This window comes from Cnephaeus nilssonii (genome assembly GCF_951640355.1).
Source record: "Cnephaeus nilssonii genome assembly, chromosome: 4".
Classification (NCBI taxonomy): Eukaryota; Metazoa; Chordata; class Mammalia; order Chiroptera; family Vespertilionidae; genus Cnephaeus; species Cnephaeus nilssonii.
This window is the reverse complement of record NC_137075.1, coordinates 81,290,797-81,318,193: the sequence shown is the minus strand read 5'-3', so window position 1 is coordinate 81,318,193 and position 27,397 is coordinate 81,290,797. Positions and strand designations below refer to the sequence as shown.

At 38.5% G+C, this 27,397-nt stretch overlaps 1 protein-coding gene across 2 annotated transcripts in view; it reads right to left on the bottom strand.

The window, feature by feature from the left end:
• Window positions 1–21,675, bottom strand: part of GPHN (gephyrin) — a 422,394-nt gene extending 400,719 nt beyond the window's left edge. For both annotated transcript variants that reach the window (XM_079768794.1, XM_079768793.1), the window contains exon 1: window positions 21,542–21,675. In XM_079768794.1, coding sequence (XP_079624920.1) covers window positions 21,542–21,605 — 64 coding nt within the window. In that variant the 5' untranslated portion in view covers window positions 21,606–21,675. The remainder of the gene's footprint in view (window positions 1–21,541) is intronic.
• Between the last annotated feature and the right edge of the window lie 5,722 nt (window positions 21,676–27,397).

Here is a 27,397-nt window from a genome sequence, read left to right as displayed (position 1 = left end):
TTTCAGTAGCCAGTGTTGGGAAGATTTGCAATTTAAGGCCTGTCAAGGTACCCTGGGCTTTATATTGAGACTTCAGAATGGACCGGATTTAGGAATACAGGTTAGCCTGGAATAAGAGCAAAAGTGAAATTGATCAGCCCTAGCAAAACCTAAAACTAATCCTCCACAAGATGATAGAAGATGATTCACAAAACAGGCATTTAAATATTTGACATCAAAATGTCATTCCTGTTTTCTTGATTATAAAACTTCAAATACTTATGTTCCCATTGTATCTTTAAAATAGCTGTTTCAGGTAAAGCCGGTTTATGTCTCAAAGTACCTAAGTATTCATAAAGCTCTTGCTGTGATCTCTACCAACAAGCTACTTCGCTTTCTATCCTTTCTCTTTCCTGTTCCCTTTGACTTCAGTTGGTATAAGATTCAACTTAACATAACCTAATTCAACCTCATGAAATCTCATTAGTTCAGCTATAATGCTAAATCATTCATTTTCCCAATTCCAATCAGGTTAGATAAAATCCTTTTTATACACAAGAAGATAAGTAGATTGCAGACCAGTCTATGTATTGGGCTTCTCTTGAATCAGGTGTTCCCTCCTAAAATGGCAATGGTTGGAAAGAATGATATAGTGATACAAAATGCACACCTGCCTGGGCATACCTTTTCTGCAGGGGCCAAAAGTACAGAAGCTGTTTCCCTTAGAAAGATATGTGGATGGAAAGGCAATTAACAATGTCTCTTTAAAGTCTAGGCTTAATGGCCAACAGAGTCACAAATATAATACCTGTGCTCTGCAACCTCCTTTAAATCATGTATATTAATGTGTATTGACTACCAACTATGTGAATAATATAAGCTATATGGCAAATAATTATATTAAAAGGCATCCTCATACTTAAATGTGCAATATTTATATACATGAAAAAATAATACAAGGTAGAAGGTTGATTAAATACCAAAATGAGCAGAAAATATTGAAAGTGGGAATTAAAAAAGGGCCTCAGTAATTTTAGACACTCATCACATAAAAATGCTTTAGTTATTACTTACCTGTTCATTAACAGAAAAATTAATGTTTATTGAAAGAGACTCAGGAGAAATCCCCAATACTAAGATAAACCCCAAATTTTGAGGATAAAAGCTTTATTTCAGAGGATTTTGTGTGGGTTTATCCCTAAATTGTATAATGATAATGTATTTGTTAATACACTCAGTATAAAAATAAAATCCTTATCTCTGTACATTCTTAAAAAAAGAATGGTTAATTTTAAAAATAGGATATATTCATTTATTAATTCAATAAATATTTATTAAACATTTACACTGTGATAGATGCTAGGGAGGTAGAGTGAAAGACAATATAGACATCTACAAAATAGTCACTCCATTCCCCTACTGATAAACATTATGAGTCCTGTAAGGGAAGAAGATGAAAATTACTTGGTAATATTACAGAACTCAATATAATTTGGACAAATGTATACATATAAATAAATGTGTATATACATATATATTTATTTATTTATATTTGAAATAATACCATATGTGTTCTGTATTATTCTATGTAATCAACCATATGTTCAGGATCAGCTACAGAGATTTTTAGTTGTGACAATAAAAAAACATTAAGTGGAATAGGCCCTGGAATGCCTCAAGACCTTCCTACAATGGAGACTAGGGACCAATTTCTTTTTACTTTCTTTTTTCTTTTTCTTTTTTTTAATCCTCACCTGAGGATATTTTTCCATTGAGATATTTAGAGAGAGGCAAAGACAGAGAGAAATATTGGATATGTGAGAAACACATCGATTGGTTGCCTCCTACGGCGAGAGGCCCAAGTGGTCCCATTTCCATTCAGATGGACCTTAGACAGTAACGGGATGGAATGTGTGCTTGCCCTATATCAGGAGGAAACCGCCTGGGGAAATACTTCCTGATCTGGGAGAACCTGCTAGCTTTAGATATGGTTCTAGCAGAAAAAGGTGGGGTATGTATAATGATAGGAGGCCAATGCTGTATATTTATCCCTAACATCACAGGGGAATGGAGTGACTATTTTGTAGATGTCTATATTGTCTTTCACTCTACCTCCCTAGCATCTATCACAGTGTAATAGATGAGTTTCTGGTTCATCACCCTCCACCAGGAAACTACGTTCGTTCTAATCAAGACTTGGAAGGGAAACAAGTTGGAACCCTCCTGGGAAAGACCATACCTTGCCTTGCATACCCGGACACTGCTGTTCAGACTGCAGAGCGAGGTTGGACCCATCACACATGGGTTAAGGGTGGACAGGCCTCAACTTGGATGGCCATACCAGGACATATCCCCTTGAAATTAACACTAAAAACTGTGAGCTGTCTTAATAACCACCGTGTACTGGTTTCTATTTGCTTTAGGGATCTGGAAAATTACAAGGACTTACAATGTGGGCTGGGGAAAGGTGTACAATTCAGATCATGCTTACCCAGTTAAGTTATTGGCTATAGATAACTTGAATGACTTGGATATTTCAGCCTTTAGGCCAAAAGATTGGTTAGGACTAGATTTAGGAATAGAGGTCAGAGGAAAAGATCCCCTAGGCCACTGCCACCACAATGCAAATAGAAGTAGGGAGTGAATGCCTGGGTGGAATGGATTAACTATCCTGTATGTGCCCTAAATAAAAGTGACTGTTATGCTTGCAAGGCAGGAAGGCGAGAGGCCCAAGTGGTCCCATTTCCATTCAGATGGACCTTAGACAGTAACGGGATGGAATGTGTGCTTGCCCTATATCAGGAGGAAACCGCCTGGGGAAATACTTCCTGACCTGGGAGAACCTGCTAGCTTTAGATATGGTTCTAGCAGAAAAAGGTGGGGTATGTATAATGATAGGAGGCCAATGCTGTATATTTATCCCTAACATCACAGCTCCGAATGGGACCATCACTAAAGCCTTACAGGGATTAGCAACTTTGGTGAATGAGTTAGCTGGGAATTCTGGAATTGAGGATCCTTTCTCCAATCTACTAAAGCAAAGGTTTGGGAAGTGGAAGGGAATGATGACATCTATATTCACACTAGAGGCCCGGTGCATGAAATTTGTGCACGGGGGTGTGTGTCCCTCAGCCCAGCCTGTATCCTCTCCAATCTGGGACATCCCTCTCACAATCCAGGACTGCTGGCTCCCAACTGCTCACCTGCCTGCCTTCCTGATTGCCGCTAACCACTTCTGCCTGCCAGCCTGATCACCCCCAACCACTCCCCTGACAGCCTGATTGATGCCTAACTGCTCCCCTGCCAGCCTGTTTGCCCCTAACTGCCCTCCCTTGCAGGCTTGGTCCCTCCCAACTGCTCTGCCTGATCGCCCACAACTGCCCTCCTTTGCAGACCTGGTCCCTCCCAACTGCCCTCCCCTGCTGGTCATCTTGTGGTGGCCATCTTGTGTCCACACGGGGTCAGTCATCTTTGACCACATGGGGGCAGCCATCTTGTGTTGGAGTGACAGTCAATTTGCATATTATTCTTTTATTAGATAGGAGGATTAGATAGGATAGAAGCTTGGTGCACGGGTGGGGACTGGCTGGTTTGCCCTGAAGGGTGTCCAGGATCAGGGTGGAGGTTCACTTGGGGCATGGGGCGGCCTGGGTGAGGGGCCTGTAGTGGTTTGCAGGCCGGCCATGCCCCCCGGTGACCCAAGCAGAGGCCCTGGTATCTGGGATTTATTTATCTTCTATAATTAAAACTTTGTAGCCTTCAGTGGAACCAAACCTCCTGCTCGCTCCGTGGCCGCTGCCATTTTTGTTGGGATTTATTTATCTTCTATAATTGAAACTTTGTAGCCTTAAGTGGAGGCCAAGGCAGGCCAGGGAAGGCGGAAAGCTTGGCTTCCTCCATCGCCAGGGAAATCCAAGCCTCCTACTCTCTCCGTGGCAGCAGGCATCTTGAATGGGTTAATTTGCATACTTGCTCCTGATTGGCTGGTGGGTGTAGCGGAGGTATGGTCAATTTGCATATTACTCTTTTATTAGATAGGATGCTTAATAATTGTGTTACGTGTTATGACAGTAATAGGACGGTGCATTATTCCATATATGAGAGGCATTATCCAAAGGTTAATTGAGACTGCATTAACCAAACAAACCCCAGGAACATACCAGCAGAATAATCTCCTTCTCCTAGATACCGCAGAACATGAAAGTCAAAGACTGCTAGCTGAATTTGAAGAAAAAAGTCAAATGAAAAAAAAGGAGGAATTGTGAGAGTGAACCAGCGATCTTTTCTGTAAAAGAAAGGAGCTCGCTTCCATCTTAGATTCCACCATTTTTTATATGACCTTCAGACTCTCAGGGGGCTGCCATCTTAGGCTCCTTCTTACCCCTGCCCTTCGTCTGAATTAGCTAATCGTGCAATAATGGGAACCTGAGCTCTGAGCCTTGACCAATCAAGTCCAGAGTGAGGGGCAGGGCCTGAGCTCTGAGCCTTGACCAATCAAGTACAGAGTGAGGGGCAGGGCAGACCCCGCATCAGAAAATAAAACCCCAAGGGACTTCCTATTCTGTGTGCTTTGCCCATGGTTTCCAACTGGCATGCACTCTTCTGCACAGGAGTAAATTTGCCTTGCCAATCCAAAAAAAAAAAGAAACATTAAGTGCTTATGCTACCATGACCTTATTTTGTTTTTTGTTTTCTGTCTTTAAACTAGTGACTTATTTATCCTTCAACTTCTGAATCCGTTTTTATTTCAATATTTTAAATCTATATTAATATTATCTACCACATATTGGCTAAGAACTATTGAAACCTTTATAATGTACCATGTATATATTGTACTTTGTATTCTTGCATAACATTTTGCATTGGAAGTATCTATCACTTATCTGTTCAACTCAGTGTGAATAAAATCCTTGAAGATCCATTTTAACAGAATGAAGTGAGGTTATTAGGATAATTTCTGAAGTCTGTTCAGGCATTAAAAGTCTATGATTCCCTAACTATATAATTGACAGTATAAGAGCAAAACACAGGTAAAATCCAATAATCTATTGGAGCCTGTACCTAATTTAAGACATCATTAAAATCATGGCCCCACTTGTTGCACTAGCCATTCTACAGAACCTAACCTTAATTTCATTTCTGTACCCATCTCTGCCCTTGATTACACACTATCCTAGTATAAATCATAATTCCATATGATTTTTAAACATTAAAAACCCAGAAAGTTCAGGAAAGTAAATTATCCTAAAAAGCAAGCTTTTAGATAGTCAAATATTTTTAACTTGTACTAAGTTATATTTAGCACCTTCATAATCAAGATCTAATTAAATAATAGGGCTTTTTGAAGAATTTAAACAAAAGGAAAATAAAAAAGCTAAGGAAATAGTCATATTAAAAAACAAATAATATAGATTTGAAAAATTAACTAAATTGAAACCATAAAAAACCAAATAGTACAAGGCTAGAAAAACAGACCACTGTACAGAATATACACTCTAGAAACAAATCCATCTGATTTAGGTACCCTAAAATCCAGAAGGAAAAGGATAGTTTTCTCAAAAAAGGGTGCTGGATCAATTGGATATCATATGTTTGAAAAATAATTCTTAATCTCTCTCTTCCTTACATTATTCATAGAAATTAATTTGAAATGCACCCTAGAACTGCAAATAAAAGGGAAAGCAATAAAGCTTGTAGAAGAGATTTTTGAAGAATAGTTTCATGATCCTGCAGTAGGCAAAGGTTTCTTAAATAAGACACACATAAAAATACTAAAAAAGAAAATTTAATAAATTGAGCACTAATATTAAGAATTTTTATTAAGACACCATTAAGAGAGTGAAAAGACCAGCCACAAACTGAGGGATGATATTTGCCATATATATATCTCTAAAGTTCTCCTATTCAGAATTATAAAAAAGTCCTACAAATTCCAAAGATAGCATATTTAAAAACTAAAATATTAAAAGGTACTCAACATCATTACTCATCTGGAAAATGTAAATTAGAAACCACTACACATGGACCAGAATGGTTAAAATTTAAAAGGCTGCCAATAACACCCGGCCAGCATGGCTCAGTGGTTGAGCGTCGACCTATGAACCAGGAGATCACAGTTCGATTCCTGGTCAGGGCACATGCCTGGGTTGTGGGCTCGATTCCCAGTGTGGGGCGTGCAGGAGGCAGCCCGTCAATGATTCTCTCTCTCCCTCTCCCTTCCTCTCTGAAATCAATAAAAATACATTAAAAAAAAAAAAAAAAAGACTGACAATACCAAAGTTTGACATGGATATAGAGCAACTGATATTCTCCTCTACTGCTGGTGGGGATAGAAGTACAACTTTTGGGGGAAGCAACAACCTGGCAATTCTACACCTAGAAACGAGACAATATATTCATTAAAAAATACATGGGAATATTCACAATAATAAAAAAAACAAAAGCAATTCAAAAAAACTAGAAGCATTAACAAAAGAATAAATAATGATCCATTCATTCAATGGAATACCACACAGCAATAGAGAGAATTAATAACTGCTATACACAACATGGATGAATGTCATAAACATAATGATGAATGACAAAAGTCATTCTATTTATATAAAGTTCAAGAACACACTAACTTAATCCTTGATGATAAAAGCAGAACAGTGATTATTTGGGGGTGGCAGAGAAAGTCCATACTGACTAGTACACGGTATGTAGGAAGATTTCAGAGTGCTGGAAATATTCTACATCTTGATCTGGGTGGTACTTACAAGGGTCTATACATATGAAAAGTTCATCATGTTGTACAATTAAAATCTGTGCACTTTACTGCATGCATGTTATATCTCAAATTTTAAAAATGTTACAGCACGTAATTCAAATGGATGTAAATTTTAATAAATATTCTTACTACAGAGGATACACTGTAAAATTTTTTTAAATATCCAAAGACTATGAATAAGGCGGCCCAGGTGTTAGACCTAAGTCTATCATTTACATGTGTAACCTTAAATAAATCACTTAGCTGGGTCTTAGTTTCCTTACCTACTAGAAGGGGTTAGTACAGATAATCTTTAAAACTCTTTCTACATCCAAATATCTGAGTCTTTGAGATAAACTGTTTCATTAAAAAATCAAATTCTAAAATTTCAAACTACCATAGGGATACCTAATGCCTGAATGTGGCAAAACCAAGTTAGATCTTCTAATTCTAATGGAAAAAAAAGTTAAAGTCAGATAAGTGCATGCTGCTATTTATCCTGAATTCCCAATATCTATATTTAAGCTCATCTACTTTAGACTAGACATTCTGGTGCCACCCCTTCAGCAGCCAAGAAACCTGACATCCAGATTACCTTTCCTTGCATTTCTAAGGATGGGTTATTCATTCTTCCAGGCCCTGCTCAAACACTATCTTATTTAAAATACCATTCCTCCTACAGCCATTCAGTCAAAATTAATTGTTCCTTTCTCTGTACACCCACAGTATGCTGCCTGTACTTCCTTTATAGCTCTTATTTCATTCTGTATTATAGTTGCTTTCCTGTATACAAGTAGGCCTTTTCCAAAGGAAGGATATACCCACTCAGCCAGCCAGATCAGCCAAATCAACTCTGGAAAATCAGTAACCACAGAGTAAGATCACCTTCATATCTGATTCTGTTAATGGTGGCAAAGTGAAAGAGTAGACACTAAATGCTGCTGTCCTCTACTCAAATCAAGAAAAGATTACAATGAATATTCAAGATACTAAACTAATCCCAGCCCTTACTTTAGCCTACTCTCCAGCAGAACAATGAAACAGCCAAAGGCAGATAGCTGAAGAAAGAAGTAAATTAGGTCTACAATGGGGAAACACATTATTTTATGTTCATATATAGATGGTTAAGGAGGAGGCAACTGAATTACTTGGGGGTTATATATTCAGCATCACTTTTCTGTTCATTGACCCTGCTCCTACAGGGTTGGTACAACATAACTTATATGCTCTGATCACAAATGATTGGTTCAGCACACAGTTCTTCCTCAAAAAATTTTAGAAACACAACTGCAAAAATATAGTCAGTCCTTCTCTGAATGGCTAAAATGGGAAGATAAAAACAACGCAGGAGCTGTCAATGGCAGTTTTTTCCATCGCGGAAAGGCAGATCTATGGTATGAGAAAATGAGGCTTACAGAGTGAAGCAAATATAAGAAAATCCAGAAGACCTTCAAACCCTAAGTCCAATATTCATAGAGCCTAATCCCATATTTAGGTTTTGTGAGGTAGATATACAATTTCGCTTATAATAAATTTCCCCTTTACTAAAGCTAATTCAATTTGAGCTGTCACAGTGAAAACAATCCTGTGATAAACTGTTACTTTGATGATCCCCAATTAACCATGCATCCTAGTATTCCTAGTCTCTTCCCACAATAGCTCTGGGCTGAACCTGTGACTATTTTGACCAATAGAATAATGGCAGAAGTGAAGCTGTGCCAATTTCAGGTCTAAACCTTAATTGGCCTGGCAGCTTCTGCTTCCTCACTATCACAATGCTTGCTCTTGGAATACTTCTTGGAACCCTGCCATCATTCTCTGATGCTAATGAATCAGCCACGTGGAGAAACCCTTATATAGCAGGACCAAGGCCCTGGATAATAGTTCTAGTCAAAACTCCATGTGACTGCAGCTATCCTAGAACCCCAAACAATGCCATCTAAAGCAAAACCACTGAGTTAATTCACAGATATGTGAAAAAAGATTAAGTTGTAGTTTTAAGACACTAAATTTTGTGGTGGTTTATAATATAAATTTTAACTGACATAAAAGTTCAATTCATATGCAGGTAACTTGGGATTATACTTTCCTAAGATAAGACTGTGATCTGGAGCACAGATTAGACAAATCTGGCTGACCATCTGTTTTTGCAAATAAAATTTTATTGGGACACATTTCATTTACATGTTGTCTATGACTGCTTTCATGCTATAAGGACAGAGCTGAGTACCTGTGACAGAAATCATATTACCCAAAAGCCTAAAATATTTACTATCTGACCCTTTATAGAAACAGTTTGGTAAACCCTATCATACAGTACTTGGCAAGTGTTTTAATATATAAATGACTTAACATATAAACCTATTTTCACAGCCAATTCTTCACACTTAAAGGTCAACTCTATAAATATTTACAGGCATATCTCATTTTATTGCACTTTGCCTTATTGTGCTTCCAGATATTGTGGGGTATTTTTAAAATTGAAGGTAAGACTGCACCAGAAAAAAGATTACAATTCAAATGATGGCTAGCATTTTTTAGCAATAGGTATTTATTTAAATTAAGGTATGGACTTTGTTTTTTCCCCCAACATATATAATGCTAGTGCACACTTAATAAACTACAATATAGTGTAAACATAACTTTTACATGCACTGGGGAACCAAAAAATTCATGTGGCTCACTTTACTGTGGTCTTCACTTTATTGCAGTGGTCTGGAACCAAACCTGCAATATCTCCAAGATATGCCTATCATAGCTGTAGCCCAACATAATGCAAAGCACGTCTAATGGTACATACTTGTAATGGACTGGATGTTTGTACACCCCTCTCCAAAATTCCTATGTTGAAACCGGTTTTCCCAGTGTCATGGTGTTTGGAAGTGGGGGCTTTGGGAGGTGATAGTCATCAGAGCAAAGCCCCACAGAGTTCCCTCCCCTCTTCCACCACGTGAGGAGACAGAGGAAAGACAGCTTATACAGGAAGTGGGCACCCACTGGACAATGAATCTGCTGGTACCTTGATCCTGGAGTTCCCAACCTCCAAAACTGTGAAAAATAAATTTCTATTTTTATTAGCTACCCAGTATAGCACTTTGTAATAGCAACCCAAATGGACTAAGTAAATATTAAACTGGGCTATACTGTTTGTTAATAAGGCAGGCTGTGGTCGGACTGATATATTAATCACTAACAGGAAAACAACCGAATAATAAAAACAGATCCATAACTATTTAGCTACTTAAAAATGCCTACTATGGGGGTAGGGGTACTTCCATTTCAAGTTTCTCACATATTAGATAGCAATCACTCCTGAATTGCATTAAGAATCAGAAAGGAGTGTTTCATTATGATGCATAATTGACAATTTTAAAAATTAATATTATTTCACAGATCCATCTGTAGAAGAAAATTGGAAAATCCAAGTCCAGTATTAACTTAAGTCAATGATTCTCAAGCTTTCCTGCCAAAAATTATCTAAGGTAGGCATTGGTATTACCCATTTCATGGATAGAAAAACTGAAGCTCAGAGAAGTTAAGTAACTCTTAAAAACTTCACTTAGGTATGAACTCAGGTAGTCTAATCTATTCTGAGTACAGTAAGTCCTCACTTAACATCATGGATAGGTTCTTGGAAACTATGATTTTAATGAAATGACATATAACAAAATCAATTTTACCATAGGCTAATTGATATAAACAAAAATTAAGTTACTACAGCATATTTCTGGTAACAAAAACATCATCAAACTTCTAAATAAAGATGAAAACCCTTCAAATGTTAAACAATGAAACAAATGTGAGTTATACATACATACATTTAAGAAAGATTAATAAAAACAAGTAGATAATTATTTTCCAACCTGCTTCTTCCAGTTCAGAATCTCAGGTGGCCAAAACCTGTCCCAGGAATTCAGGATGCAAGAAGGGAACCAACCCTGGACAGGATGCCTTTGCATCACAGGGAGCATCACACACGTTCAGACTCACACAGACCGGGACAGTTTAGACACACCGATCCACCTAATGTGCACATCTTAGATATGTGGGAAGAAACTGGAGTACCCAGAGGAAACCCATGTGGACATGGGGAGATCTATAAACTCACACATTGTGGCCCCAGCCCAGAATTGATTTTATTTTTTATCATCAACGTTATAATAAAACAATGTTAAACAAAATGATGTTATTGGAGGACCTGCTGTATCTGTGTGAACCTAAAACATAATATTGTTCAATGAAGATATATGTCTTATTTTTGCAATAGTTTTATTTTAAACATGTAATAGCAAAATAATCATAACTTTTTTGGAAGGAATACTAACTTTGCTTTCCAGATCTCTGGTATATTACCATAATTAAAATTTTAAAAGGTAATAAATACCTCAAATACCTCTAAATCACTATTAGTCTTATAAGCTTGATTGTGTGAATCAGTTATTACCCTTACATGCATGTAATTCTTATTCTAAATCTTAAGCATTTTGCAATTTGAACTCCCTGTAGCATGTGATATTGAATGAAATAAAATTGCACATATTATGCAGTGGAAGTAATAGCCATTTATTCCATTTATACTTGGCATAAATATCTGTCTTTTTCTAGCAATTTTTCCTGTTTGAAGGAAAGCATTTCAGATCAATTAATTTTGCTGTCATTAATAGACTGTAGATAACATGAATATAAGCAATAAGAGAATGGTAAACATGAGGTATGTTCCTGAGACTGGGTGTAATAAAATTTGAGAGTTGAATGAGATTTTAGAGAGCATCGATTGTACTTTACTTTTTACAGATAATGATATCAAACTCCCACTGGAAAAATCCAAAATAGAAATTGATCTAGTGTTCTTTCCCCATAATAGTAGTAACAGAATCAAGATTGGTCTTTCTAGTCTTTGCTATAATAGATTTTCTGAGTATGATAATAATAGTCAGCCAATATTTTAATATAAAAAAGAAAAAGAGAGAAGTCGGGGTGGGTGGGGGTGGGTGGGGGTGAGAGATTAACCAGGGAACTTATATGCATATATTCATAGTCCATGGACACAGACAATAATGTGGTGAAGGCTTAGAAGGAGCAGGTATGGGTAGAGAGGGTCAATGAATTAAGTTGGGGGGTGGAGGTGAAAAACAAAGAAAAAAATAACAGATGGTGAGTGATTAGGAAAAAAATATTTTTTAATTGATTGATTTGAGGGGGAGGAAAGGAAGATATAATGTCTGATTCCATATGTGCATGTTCAAATATATACTTATATACAGAAGAATAAACAAAAACAAAAATCTTAAAAGTGGTTAACACTAGAGAGACTGGGGAAGTAAGGTGGTAGGGATTAATTTCACACTTTATCTTTCTGTAGTGTTACATATTTTTACAATGCACAAATACACTCTAGCAAGTCTTTAAAAATATGACTTAAGAATTCAGGAGATTTTCCACTTGCAACTGAATTCAAAAGTAACTCCTACTTTATGGATATTAATTTTACCAAAGCATAATTTTTTAAATTTGCATTAGAATCAAAATGTTTAGTATTGACTCTTAAGTGGAAGGGGAAAGGTAATCACTTATATGATGCATCTATTTTTATGTCTGAAAATATTTATTCAATTTCTTGTTTCCAAGATATCCAAAAATTCTTAACCTGAATTAGACTTCAAAGATTAATTTCTTCAAGTATACTTTTTTTTCTTTTTCTTTTTTTATTGATTTCAGAGAGGAAGAGAGAGAGAGAGAGAAACATCAATGATGAGAGAGAATCATTTATTGGCTGCCTCCTGAATGCCCCACAATGGGGATCGAATCCGCAAGCCAGGCATAAACCCTTGACTGGAATTGAACCCGGGACTCTTCAGTCCGCATGCCAACACTATCCACTGAGCCAAACCAGCTAGGACAAGTATACTTTTTTCTTAATGTTATTTTAGAAAAAGAACTTATCAGTATCTAGAGAATTAAAGGAAACATTCCATTTATACTTGGCACTCATACTGTACTTGCTCTCTTACTTTTCATAAGTTTCTGCATTTTTATTAACATTTTCAGCATCAGGAAGATCCAATTAACACTGATCCTGAAATCTCAAAGTACAAAAAAATAATTAAATTAATAAATAATAACCCATTTATCCTCTGATGCCCCCAACCCAAAAGTGAAAATACTTCTTCTTTAGACCTCACTTCAAGTCTAACTGAAGGTGATATCTATCATATATAATTCTTAGCAAGGTAGTTTATGTGCTTCCTCCCATGGCTATTGCAGATTATAAACTAGAAGGGGAAGAACAAGTATATAAAGTCACAATTGAAAAGCAAATACAGTACAGAACCATACTAACCCACTTCATAATAAGAGATATTCAAAATAAAATATAGAAATATAATTATTCAGAGTACAGTCAGACCTGTGCTTGAATTCTGGCACTGCCACTGGTATAAACTTGAACAAGTTACTTAGCTTCTCCACTTCTCAGACAATGTAAGAGAAAGGATTGAATAACATATGCAAAGTGATTAAAACAAATAGAATATATTTATACCATATATACGGGCCCAATACATGTTACCTATAATTAGTTATACTTGATTGAACAGAAATAATTATATTAGGTTCATTAAATATTTTCTATCTTAGAAAGCAGGAAATGTGTAATGGTTTAAAAATTCGTTGTCAAAAGCAGCTTGAAAACTACTTTGGTGCTTATACTTACCTACATCAAAAATAAAAGAGCCTGGCCCAGTGTGGCTCAGTGGTTGAGCATCGACCTAAGAACCAGGAGATCACGGTTCGATTCCCGGTCAGAGCACATGTCCGGGTTGTGGGTCCAATCCCCAGGAGGCAGCTGATCAATGCTCTCATCATTGATGTTTCTCTCTCTCTCCCTCTCTGAAATCAATACAAATATATTTTAAAAAATAAAAATAATAAAAGAAGCACTTTATTCCTTGAAATGCAACATAAATTAAGCATGTATTTGTCAATATCCAACTTAATTAAATACTGTGTTCCTGTTAGCTCCATGAACATAAGGTCTTGTGTTTCTTATTCACTACTAGAGGCCCAGTGCACGACAATCATGCACTGGAGGGGGGGCATGTCCCTCAGCCCAACCTGAGCCCTCTCGCAGTCCGGGAGCCCTCGGGGGATGTTCGACTGACAGCTTAGGACATCCTTAGCACTGCCGCAGAGGCAAGAGATGCTCTTGCCACCACCACTGCGCTAGCCAGCCATGAGCCCAGCTTCTGGCTGAGCAGCACTCCCCCTGTGGGAGTGCACTGACCACCAGGGGGGCAGCTCCTGCATTGAACGTCTGCCCCCTGGTGGTCAGTGCGTGTCATAGCAACCAGTCATTCTACCTTTTGGTTGATTTGCATATTAGCCTTTTATTATATAGGATTGTATCCCTCAGTTAAGCACAGAACCTGGCACACAGTAGGTGCTGAATATTAAAGTATTTCTTTCCTCTCAATAACCATATAAGGTAAGCACAATTCCCCCATTCAAAGCTAAGGATAAATAGGTAAACCGTAATTAAGTGTCTTTAAAGTGATAGAAGAGGTACAAATTTTGCCTCCTATTTTATGGTGTTCTGCTATTTTGACCATCACAGTTAACCTTCCAAATAAATAACAGCATTTTTAGAATTTCTTTTACCTATAATTTAAAATTTTCATTTTTTAAGATAACATTTTTGGGGGTAGAGTGGGCTAGTAGGGCTCAATGAAGAAAAAAGGGGACATCTAATACTTTCAACAATAAATTTAAAATTTTTTTAAAGTGATAAAACACATAGAAAAATAAATAAATATTACCCTAAAATAATCCTCATACAGACTATGACCATCAACTAAGAAGTACTATATTAGATCTGATAGCATAAAATGTCTCAAATACACATTATTAATCACCCTGTTACCAATTATATTAAACATCTTCTATGCAACTACTTCATTAATAGGGGCTACGGTGAAAGGGCACAAAAGAAGTAAAGAACAGATCACCTATTTGAAGAACTTTAAAATCTATTTTAAACAAGATGTTTGTCCATGAAGCTGTTAGCAAATTGCCCCCAAGGAACATACAAAAAGGAAAGGAAGATTACTGAATATATACTCCAACTTAGACATACATGCTAGGCATTTTCACATACATTATCTCAGTTACTTCTTAAAACTCTGTGAAGTAAGTACTGCCAGTTTCATTTTGGAGAAAGAAACTGGAATTCAGAGAAGTTAAATGACTTCCCACTATCAAGGGCAAACCAGAGTCTGAAATCCAAGTCTGTTTGACTCCAAAGTCCTTTTTTCAAAAAAACTGCATCTTGCAGCCTCCTCCCATGATTGCAGGGTATAGACAACAATTTATAAACACAAAGAAAGAAAACAAAGAAAGACATCATTGTAGAGAAAAGATTTTGTTGAGGAAGTGAGGTTTGAGCTGAATTTTAAATAAAGTGTAAGACTGAAACTACTGGTAACAGAAAAAGGGTTAAAACAAAAATTTCTAAATTGAAAAAAATTTAAATACTTTTCCTTAGTTTATACTGACAGCAGCGGATCTCTGAAACACTTATCTTTTCTTCCATTTCTTATTTTCTTGCATCTTTATGTATAATTTACCTCTCCCCCATAACAATTTCCATTGTAAAGACAAAAAACATTTAACTAAGCATGATATTCTATGTATCTTCTTCTAGCTGGTCAAGGTGCTAAAGGATAGAAACATATATTGTTCCAGAGAATAAAGTGATCTCATAGAATGATTCCTTCCTGCTAATGGTGAGAAAAGTTGAGAGACAGAGTTAAGTAATATTGTTCAAGGTTATAAAAGTTTACTGGCCAGATTATCATTTACATGAGTCTTCTAGTGTTGTGTGACCCAGTGTTCCTTAAATGTTCTGTGTGTGTGTGTGTGTGTGTGTGTGTGTGTGTGTGTGTGTGTACGCGCGCGCATGCGCCAAAGTATCAAAAACAAAAGAATGATGAAATCTGGAGTTATATAATGGGCTCACTTGAACTTTCTTTGAAGTTCTAGATTTTATCTTAAAAGCTCATGCAAATGCTACACTTAGTACCTAATTTACTCATGCTTATCTAATATTAAAGTGTTTTAAATTACAGTCTCAAGTAAAATATACTTCAAGAATTATGTTTGGTTTTATTAATCAATGTCACCACAATAAGTTTCATTTTCAAAAAATTAAAAATAACATTTAAAAAGAATTATGTTTGTTCCCACAGTTTAGAATCTAAGGATTAGAAAGAATCCTTAGGGTATCCTTTAACACAGTGTCATGTACCTCAATTTGAGAAGCAGGAAACAAATTGTGTAATGCTCCTTTCACTGGATCTCATTTTCTTGCTCCTTTATTTTTCAAATTAGTAAATTTTTAAAGCACAGTAAATTTCCTTCTTTCAAAATGTATAGTTACTGGCAAAACAACTGTAAAAATTGTTGGGACTGTTCATTTTAATTAACAAAAGTTTCAAGAAGTCCTACTTGTTTAGTTAAAATTAATTAAATACAAATTCACTTATGAACTCACTAAACAACCTGAACAGAACTTCTACGTGACAATACATAGATATTTGCTTTTTGGGAGGTCACTCAAAAATTAAGTAAGAATTGCATGCTATTCATATTAACTACAGTCTCAATTACTTTTAAGCAGTTTAAATAATCTTTTCTTCGTCCTAATTTATCTTCTCTTCCCAGATGTGAAGAAAGAAATCCCTGTGGTTTCATTACTTTCTTTTTAGCATTGTTTTAACACCTCAAATCCCAAATATGCTATGTATTTCCAGCAGCAAAGCATAGATCTTACCTGTTTTACTCAGTTTTAAAAAAAGCATCCAATTCAACTTATCAATGAATCTATCATCTATAAGAGTAAAAATGGACTCATCCGTCATTTCCTCCTCTATAACATATTGCTGATTCTCCACCATATATCTCACTTAAAGTGAAAGTCAAATATGTTTTTAATATAGTTAAAACTCTTAATGTGTAACAATCTATGTACCCAGAGTTTATAAAGTCTTTGGCCAGAGATGATAGTGTTGATTTAATGATTTTCTACTTTCACTAAAATTTTAATTCTCTAATATATTGCTTCCAATCCAAAATTCATGAAAGAACAACCTAGTGTAAGAAATAGACTTCCTTTTAACAAAAGTCATATAGATCAATGTTGATATGTCTGCCAGAATATACAATTCCATTTGGTAGGATTTAGATTTTCTTTGCAATAGTAATTTGGTTACTTAAAAACAAAGATATATTTAGATATCCTCATCAATAAATGGGCTTTTCAGAATACAATGTAGATAGTTATAATGCACAGGTATAAGTTTAAGGAATGCAGTAAAATAAGTTTGAACAATTCCAGAGTTACATGATTATCATCTCCTTGGCTTAGAATTTGGTTTTTTAATATTTTGAATGGCTGAAATACTCCCTACATGTAACTAATATTTTAGGTATTCTAGTTTACAATTAGTCTTTTATCTCTATTATCTAGTCATGTCTTGTTCTAATAACTCTTACTGATTATAAATCTACAGCTTAACCCAATAAAAATGTGTGTTACTAGAGAAAAAGTATTAGTTTTTAAAATGCCCTTCGCTAAATAATTGCATCACTTCTCATCCATGCCACTGTTAGTGAAAATTCAGGTAATGAATTATCATCTTTAGCTAAGTGCTTTGGTAGCAAACATTAGCAGTGGCTAGCTAATACGATATTAAATACCCAATGAAACATAATATGTCTCATTCTATATTATCCACACACACATTATTTTCCTGATATTGTAGAGAAACTTTTACAGCAGAACTAGTGTGCTCCCTTGATAAACAGCCTCATTAGAAATAAAAAAAAGTAAGTGAAAAGTGACACATTTAAAATATAGTTACCTTTATATGTAATTATTAAGACTCACTGTAAGTATAATTACTACTACAGCTATAAAAAAAAAATCCTACATCTGCCCCACATCTTCTTTCAGTTTCGAAAAAGCAGATACTTGTTTGTTTGCCTCATGCTATTCATCCATCATATAATCTTTTATCTGTTATAAACAACAATAGAAGTAGAGAACATTACAAACAGATATATTGAAAACTAGATCTTATGTCACCAAAGACCTATAACACTTCATTTATAGCAAATCATCATAAGATAGTTATTGACAACGATATTGCTCCTGGAGATAGACAATAATGTTCAACATAAGATGTTTCCATGATAACCTATTTTATATACAGAAATGTTCCCAATTTTTATGATAAAAGTTAATTAATATAGCTAAAATATCCATTTATATTATTATAATCTGATTTCCAAGCCCTAAATAATTCAAGATATCAAGTAAAAAAGAAATGCCTTTACTAAATATTTTCCTTCCCACCACTATATTTTTAAAATTCTAATAGTTAATTCATTTGATGAGACATTTCAATAGACTGTATACTACAGTTGCCAAATTCATAGCTGAGCTCAAGATTATAAAAACACCTAGAAGATAAAAAGTTTCATGGTATAAATATTATCTTGCAATAGAAAATTTAAAGTGTCACAAAAAAATAAAAATTTAGAAATTACAATACAGTTTCACAAAAATACTACCACATGTGTGCTTGGGTAGACAATACTTTCTACTACCTCTGTAAAACAGATTTAGACCATGGGGGCCATGAGGACCATGCTCTACTAACTGAGCTACCCAACCAGGGCAACATTTTCATTTATCAGGTTGCCACTGAGAATACATAAAATCCCTATTATGAAGCATGCAGAGGATATTTTATAAAATAAGTCCTTCACCTTTAAAGAGAGCTGCAAATTAAAACTCATAAAATCAGTTTTAAGTGTGGTATCTTAACTCAGTGTTCTTAAGTATAAAATCATAGTGCTTAAGTTGAGTAAGGAATAATTTCACATAGTGAATCTGCAACATTTGAAGTTCTACAAGACACAAAAATTGCACAACATAGCTTTATTATTATAGTTTTTATGCACAATATAACATGGAATATCAAGAACATAAATATTAAGCTGTTTGTAATAAAATCCACTACTTGCAGACTGAAGGCTGGTGCCCTTTCATCTGATTCTTCTCCATGTTTCCAGGCTCCATCATAGTAGACAATATTCATATTAATAACTTTTAAAGTAAAAACCTCAGTTATTTCTGACGTCAAATATCCATTATTACCCTCTGTTACCACTTCTCCCAAATCTGCAACTTCTACTTCTTTCCTTCAGCTACATCCTTATTCCTGACCCTAGACTTTTCCCCTAAACTACTGGACCTCATTCTCATGAAACAGCGTCTCCAGATTCTCTTTAATCCCACTGCAAAGTTCTCTTCTCTCCTTGACATTCTGCCTATGCCCCATACCTATTCCACCTAGGCTTCTCATATTCTGCTCAAGAGCTTCATCCTCACTAACCAACATTTCTTATTTATTTTAGAGAGAAAGAGGAAGAAGGAGAGAGGGGGGGGGGGGAGAGGGAGGGAGAAAAGGAGAGAGAGAGGGAGAGAGAGATTTGTTGTTCCACTTGTTTATGCATTCATTGGTTGAGTCCTGCATGTGCCCTGATGGGAGATCAAATCCCCAACCTTGGCATATGGGGACCATGCTCTAACCAACTGAGATACCTGGTCAGGGCAACATTTTCATTTATAAGGTTGCCACTGAGTTTCAACTACCCTTAAAAATATCAGTTTCTACTTAATCTCTGGTAAATGTACTAAATTCTGCCTACAGGTAATCACATTTGCCCCTAATCCATCTGAATATGGGATTCCTTTTACATTTAGCCTTCAAATGCACACGTAATTTATTTAGATAATTTTAGCAAAATAATTACATACATTGTTAGCGGTTCACATATCAATTTTATCCCTATTGTACTGTAGGGATATGGATAAGGGCCAAATCTTTCAAAGCATTCTGTACAACTATGTCATTTGACCCAAGTAAGATGATTTGATAAATAAAACTATCAGGGAAAGCTTAAATAAACATTTTTTTTAAATCTCTATGATTTAAAACATCTATGACCTTTCATATCCATGGCCAGTTGACATACTTTGGATTTTATTAAGCTTCACTCTTACTACTCTACTAATTTTCAAAACATGGCTAGAATTTAAAGTGCAAGTTGAGGGTTGATATAGAGTATACAACCGCGATTAGATTCTTTGAAAATCAGCAATGTGAACTCTAACAATTCTGAGATATAACTGTATCTTTGCATATGGCAACAGTTTCAGCACCAAAAAAGGAGGACAGCTCATCTTCTGATTTGGGGGGGATTCCCTTCCCAGCAAAAGGTTTCTCCACCCAAAAGGCTATTAGGAAAATTCAATAAATCACCATTAACATCTAGAAAGAAAACCTGGAAAAGGCAACCCATTTGCGTAAAAGAGTGTCAAGAGTGTCATGGATATCTCCTTTTCATAAAACTGAGCCGTTAAATTAAGCTTTGCACTCAGTATCTACCGAGATTTTTTTTTTTTTTTTACCTAATAATAAAAGCAAATCTCATTCAATTTAGTCCCTCCTCGAGCACCGTCTCAACATGTCAAATTTTGACACGGGAAAAAAAATTAAAAAGCATTGGGGGGGGGGGGGGGGACACACGAGGATTCCTGTCTACATCACTCCTTTTTTTTTTCCGAAATCACAACAGTAAATCTTGGATTTCCTTCACTCCCAACTAAGCCCTCCGATTCTAAATATAGTTCTTTAACCCCCGCCTTGCCACTCAATTACACATCAGCCTTGCCAACTACAGAACCACAGCAGAGACCCCTACAGATGGGCTTGCTATTCATCTCGGAAGTCATGCCCTGCAGCCACGGAGGGAGATTACCCAAATACAACGCCACGGACTCAGGCATGCAGGGCGGACACGGTTTCCGCGAGGGAGGGAAACGCGACCCGGGAAAAGTGTGCTCCTCTCCAGCTTCGGGACCGTGGGGTGGGGTGGGGGGGGCAGGGGGGGCGGCGGAGGGGAGGATGTCCCAGAAGGGAGGAGGACCGAGGAGCCCAAGTGGAGGAATCCTCTCTCAAGTGAAAGGGGCTGGATCCCCAGCTGCAGGCTCAGCCGGTCCCACTAAACCTTACTCCCAGGAATCGAAGAGGCGGGCCGAGGGCCCTTAGCTCAGGAAGGCGGAATACAGACACTTTCCCAGGTCCGGGTGCAAGCCGATCCCCCACCTCTCGGGGGAGACGAGGGGTGTCCCGTGGTGGCTGAGGGGATGCCCTGCTCTCGGGGGGGTGCAGAGTTCCGCCTCTGGAACACCCAAGTCGTGCCTGGCCAGTGCCTCCGGCGAGCACGGCAGGAGGCTCGGGGCCACTCGAGTGGGGGAGGGGGCGGCGAGGGGGTGGGTACGGGATTCCCCCTCTCCGGGACCGGCGCCGGCGGAGGAAGTGCGCGCGGGCCGGCCAGAGCGGCGTGCTCCCGACTGCGGAGCCGGCATCCCGCGCCCGCACCGGCAACCAGGAGCCCCGCAGCGCCCGCCGCACCGGCCCCTCGGTCCCTGAGGGCCAGGGACTTGGGCTGCGAAGGTGCTGGGGCCTGACATCCCACGGGACCGGCACTTGCTCCCGGGAGGGGTGGGGGCACGGGAACACCCCAACCTCCAGCAGCTCCGTGGTTGTAAAACGCCCCCCTTCCCTGTCCCCCCTCCTCAGCCTTCCCTCCTCCCGAGGCCGCAGAGCAGGGTCACCACAGGCAAGGAAGCCTGAGGCACGTCGGGGGCGGCGGCGGCGGCGGCGGCCCCGTTCTCCTCCCGGTTACCTGTGAGGACTCCGACACGGATTTGATGGTCGTGGTTCGTGAGGATCATCCCCTCGGTCGCCATGTTTCCCAGCGCAGTCACCGCACTGACAGGAGCCGGGAGAAGCGGGAGCTCGGAGCGCGCGGCCGGGAGCGCGCCCGCCTGGGACCGCGCGAGAGCGCGAGCGCGAGGTGAGCGGGAGGGAGGGAGGCAGGGGGAGGCGGCCGCGGGCCGGTCCGCCTGCGCCCGGGAGAGGCCGCGGCGGGAGCGCGCGAGGCCGCGGGACGGGGCGGAGTCCGGGCGCGCGACCCCGAGGCCGGTGGCGAGGCGGCGACCGCCGGGGGCACACGCTGTGGCTGCCGGAGGGGGACGCGCGGAGGAGTCCGTCCGGGCGGAAAGTCCGCGGCCACTGTGCCACTACGCCGAGCGCGAGAGCCCAGGCGGCTAGACGGCAGGAGACTGAAGGGAAAGGAGAGCACACGCTCGGGAGGTGGCGGGGGCGGACTCGGGGGCCTGGGCGGAGCTACACCGCGAGGCGTGGAACTCGTGGAGAGTGAGGGGAGGAGGGAGAGCCGGTCGCGGAACGCCGGGAGCGGGTCGCACCGGACCGGCCCAGCCCGAGGCGGACGGGGGACGCTCGGGACACGCGAGTAGCGCCGGATTGGCTGGGAGGACGCGGCGCGGTGCGCGCGAGACCCGAACGCCGCCTCCGCGAGCGCCAGACAGAAGCAATCCCCCGCCGAGCCGCGCGGCGCTGGCGGGGCCTCCGGCCGGCTTGGCTGGGCTGCGGAGCGCTCTCCTGCGCGGGTTTGGGAAGGAGTTATTAGCACTTGGGGCCACTCCTCGACACCCCCAGAAGCTGCGGACCGACCCCGTGAAGGCGCCAGGGAACCTGGAGGTGGCTTAGGAAGCCGCGTGGGTGGCAGAACGGCGGCCACTAGGACGGAGAAAGTGCCGTGGGCCTTGGAGGCGGAGGTCTGCTGTCCTGCCTCGTCTTCCCCCTGGCTTCCTCCCGCTTCTCCCGTGCTCCAGGATCCCGTCTCCAAGTGTGTGTCTACGGGGCGACCTTCCTGAACTCAGGAATCTGCGGCGGAGCCACACGAGTGTAGATACCCGGCTGCTCTTCCTCCCGCTGCCATCCCTTGGTCTTGTGGCTTCTTCGCCAGGGCCTCCGCTTTCAAATGAAAAGCACCGATCTTTGTGCGAAGGTGTTCCTCCCACCCGAACCCTGTCAGAAAAGTGGAAATAGAACCCAGGCCGTGGCAACTGAGTTTCATTTTAGTATTTGTGGGATATGACCATGAAAAGAAGCTTTTACTTTTTTCCCAGGTGTTTTTCCATAAAATGTGTTATTAATCAACTGCGTTTATTTCATATCAGTTCTTACTATCCTCTTAGCCCTTTCAACTGCTGAATTTAAAAAGTTACTTACACACATATGTATATATTTTTCCTTTGGTTTCAGCCATGGTAAAACCTGAGAAGCTTAGAAATGAAAAGCAAAGTGTCCAAAATGTATAATCAACGTTTGTACACAATTAAAACCTCAGTCAGTTTGATGGCTATGAGTTTATTGTTCCAATTGGAACATGGACTTATCCTCTAATTAATTCACATTGTTACGTATTTCACTTTAAATAATGGGAGTACAAAGGAAATGATGGATGGAATTGAGGTGGGATAAAATAAATTAGTAAAATTTCTTTTGAGTGTGTGTATTGCTAGTATTTTTGACAGTGGGTTAAATATCGGAACCCATCTATAATAATAAAATCATAATATGCTAATTAGACCGGATGTCCTCTGGACGACCTTATTGATGAAGCCAGGACTGCGAGGGTCCCGAGTGCCAGAGGGAAGCCAGTGCCCACAGCCGGGGGAAGCAAGGCCTACTCTTGAACGAATTTCATGCATCAGGCCTCTAGTTTCCTATAACTATCACAGTAGAGCCTGGTGGCCAATGGATTAAGTAGTTCCAAATGAAATATGTACAACTTTATGGGAAAGTATGTCCAAGAGAAGTTTTCTTTATCTCTAAAGATAAAGACCAATAGTTGTTTACATTGTTACCTCCCTAACCTACCTTTAGTCTCTACCGTTTCCTCAAGTTTGAAATGATTAAATGTCTTGAATTTTTAGATAAATTCTAAACCTGCCCACTAATAGGTTCTAAAATGTTAAACAAGTTTGGGCATTTTTCTCATCTATTAAATAAGGTGGTAGACTAGATAAGCACCCTTTAAGTAAAGTGATAGACAAAAGCACCCTTTCAACTTAGAAATGTTATAATTATTCATGGAAGAAACTGAGACTTGTTTCACAAATAACAGAAAACAAGTGACTATCTGTATAAAAGTAGTTAATGGAAAACATTAAGATTTAATTGGGAAGGTTGAATATGAACTCAGCCTTATATATGGAGGATTGTTTGCTAAAACTACTAAAATTGCTGGAAAAAATAGTGATATTAGAACTAAAATGGCAATTATAATAGATGCTTGTCTCCCAACAATTTTCCTCAAGTGTATTTATCTCTGCCGAGTTTAGAAAACTGTTACAAAATTTACACAGGAAAAACCCAGTGACCTTACGGTCACATTTTTTTTCTTTGCTGGTTATTGAATGAACATGGCAGTATGCACATGCTTTTTTACTCTTATTACAATGCGACATTTCTTCAAAATCCATCCTGAATCAGGTTTTATAACAAGGAAAAATTTCTGGACTGCAGGAAGAGAGTAGCATTTCTAAATACTGACAAATGTCTCAGGGACATCGTGGAAGGGAGAACCAGAGTAAAAGAGTTAGAGTTTATATATAAAGAATTGGAAGCACCCAGGAATTTATCCTCTCAGGTCTTAAGGTTTTAATAATGAAAACTATAGGAGTTTGCATTAACAGAGTTAACATAAAAGGTAAATATCTGGCTTTCATAATGATTTCATTATGAAGATGAAACTTCATCAGTAGAAATTAATTACTGAAGTTTGAGTTTTTCCCAGTAATGGTATATTTACACTTAGCCTTCTGGTACTGTAGTTTTCTGTGGTTAATCACAATTTCAATATAAATAAGGCAAAAGCTTACTTTTTTTTCTGTGGTCAGACTCTCCTCATTAACACTGGATATGAGCAAGAACGAATTTAGTAATGGATTATTCTTTCTCTAAGGCTCATTTCACTCTATCTCTTTCCTGTTTGGTTTATGGGCACAACTAAAACTGCTTCAATTAAAAATGGGTGCAAGCAACATTTTGAATGTAATACTTAATGCCACTGAATTGTATATCTTTAAATGGTAAATCTTGTTATGTGTATTTAGCGCCATGAATACCAGGTGAAGCTCTGGTTGATTTTAACCTATTATTTCCCTCATAAGTAGCTTGGATATAGTCAAGATGAATTTTAAACTAGCTGAATTAGACAGTCTATTAGTTCCTAGGGCTGCTAAGTACCACAAACTGGGTGACATAAAAACAAGAAATTGATTCTCTCATGTTTCTGGGGGCCAGAAGCTTAAAATCCAGGTATCTAAAAGCCATGCTCCCTCTGAAAGCTCTAGGGAAGAATTCTTCCTTGTCTCGTCCAGCCTCAGGTGGTTTCCAGCAATCCTCAGCATTCCTTGGCTTGTAGCTGCATCACTCCAATCTTTGCTTCCATATTCATTCACATGACCTTCTTTGTGTGTATTTACCCTTCTTTAAGGATACCAGTCATTGGATTTAGGGACCACTATAATCTAGTATGATCTCATTTAACTAATTATATCTGTAAAGACCCTATTTCCAAGTAGATCTCATTCAGAGGTTCTGGGTGGGTATGAAATTTTGAGGGACTCCCTTCAGCCCAGTATAGGCAGTGATAGATTACTGTGTACAGGCATGAAAACAAATTAAAAATTCAACTATCAGAAATGAAGGTTCAAAGGTTTCTTCAAAAGGTGGGATTTAGAAATTGGATACACTTTTAGAAAAAAATACAGCTCTAGAGTCGAGAATACTAGATAAATTTTTAACATTTGACATTAGTAGCCTAATGTTTTGCCCCTCGAAGTAGTTTTCTAAAGTAGAATTTTCCACAGAGTCTGGTGAGGTAAATTTATTCATTCCTACTAAAGAAATTGACATTTTTCTTTCAGTTTTATGCCCTCATTATCTTCTAGTGAAATGAAGTTGAGCTACCTCAATTGCCCATGGAGTTTGAGGCACTGATTTGGGAACAACTAGGACAATGTTTTCCCATATCTTCCCATGTTTAAAATAATTCTGAACTTTTCCTTGTGCTTTTGATATTCTATTTGTTCTGTGCAGATTGCTGCTTAAAATAATTATTTTGGTCCTTTGTATTTTTTTCACCCATACTCTTTTCCTCTGAGGTCCCCATCTTGGAAACCCAGATATATAAGGATGTTTTTGGTTGCAAGTAACTCATCCTAGGTTAAACCAAAAGGAATTCAGTGGCTCATGCAGCTAGGAAGTCCAGACATGTGTGTAACTTCAGGGTTGGCTACCTTCAGTTTCTGAAACCATGTCATCAAGAAGTCATCTTTCAGCTATGCTTTGTTCTTTGTTGACTTAATTGTCACATCAGCTCTTTGAACATGTGGCAAATTTGGTGGTATTGGCTTCTGTAGGCTATAATTTAGATCAGTAGGTTTTGAGTCTGTCTGGGACACCTGGAGACCTCAAGATCCTTTCAGAGGGTCTGCAAGATCAAAACTTTTTATAATACTAAGGCATTATTTGTCTTTCCACTCTCATATTTTCATTAGATAACTGTGCAATTTTCCAGAAGCTGTGTGATATGTAATATCATCACTGATAGTTAATGGAATGTGTTTGTATATTTATACGTTTAATTTTTTAATATATAGATATCAATAGATATAAACTAGATAAACAAAAGCACTTTGGAGTCCTCAATAATTTTTAAGTATAAAGGGGTCCTGAGACAAAATCTTGAGACTCATAGATTAAGGTCCTATGTCCATCCCCAAAGCACTTACTAGGGCAAGGGGAGTGGCATTTTCTGATTGGTTTGGCCTTGATCAGGTACTCACCCAAAGGATGGAGATCAGCTGTCTCCCTACCAAATGGATCAAGGAAGGATAGATCTGGGTACCATATGTAAAGCTAGTGTCTTGATAGGTTAGCAATTAGTCCAACTCTTTTTACAGAGTCTTATCTCTCTCCACCATTTCTAAAGATTTTATTCTTTTCTGAGAGCTGTAATGTATACCTTTAATACTGCCTGCATCATCTCATGTTGATATTCACAAAATGGAGAAACTCTTCCATATGTGTCCTGACAATTTACAAATGCACACGGTCCCCACTTATTTATATGGGCACTTATCTGGTAAAAGAAGAAAATCAGGAACAAACAAAAAAAGTGATTTCCAAAAAAAGCCATGATATTTCTCCTCCCTTAATTCAAAGAAAGGGTTATTATAAGGAAGGAGGACAGAATTTGCTAGAAGAGGAAAGAATTATGAGATAAGGGAAAGGAGGATGAGATTTGTTAAATGGAAAGGTAACATTAAGTGCCCAGAAGCTATTTGATTTCTTAAAAGGGCTGTTTACAAGGCCTTCTATTCTTAGTGTTCAGTATACACAAGCCAAGAAAAGGTAGCCCCAGTTTAGCAACTGACATGGGTTAAAGTTGAGTGAATTTTTTAAAATCAAAAGTATCATGTGTTTCTTAAATTATTATTAATTATTGGTTTCCAGGTCGTCAGACTTAGGTTAGAGCCCGGCTACCCTAGAAAAAAATATTTTTGTCTCTATAAAAGCAATATATAAAAAGAAAAGTATTTTGTTAACCTAAATAATCTTATTTCCTCTCAAGTTGATTTATAATTGGAGGAAACACAGTTTA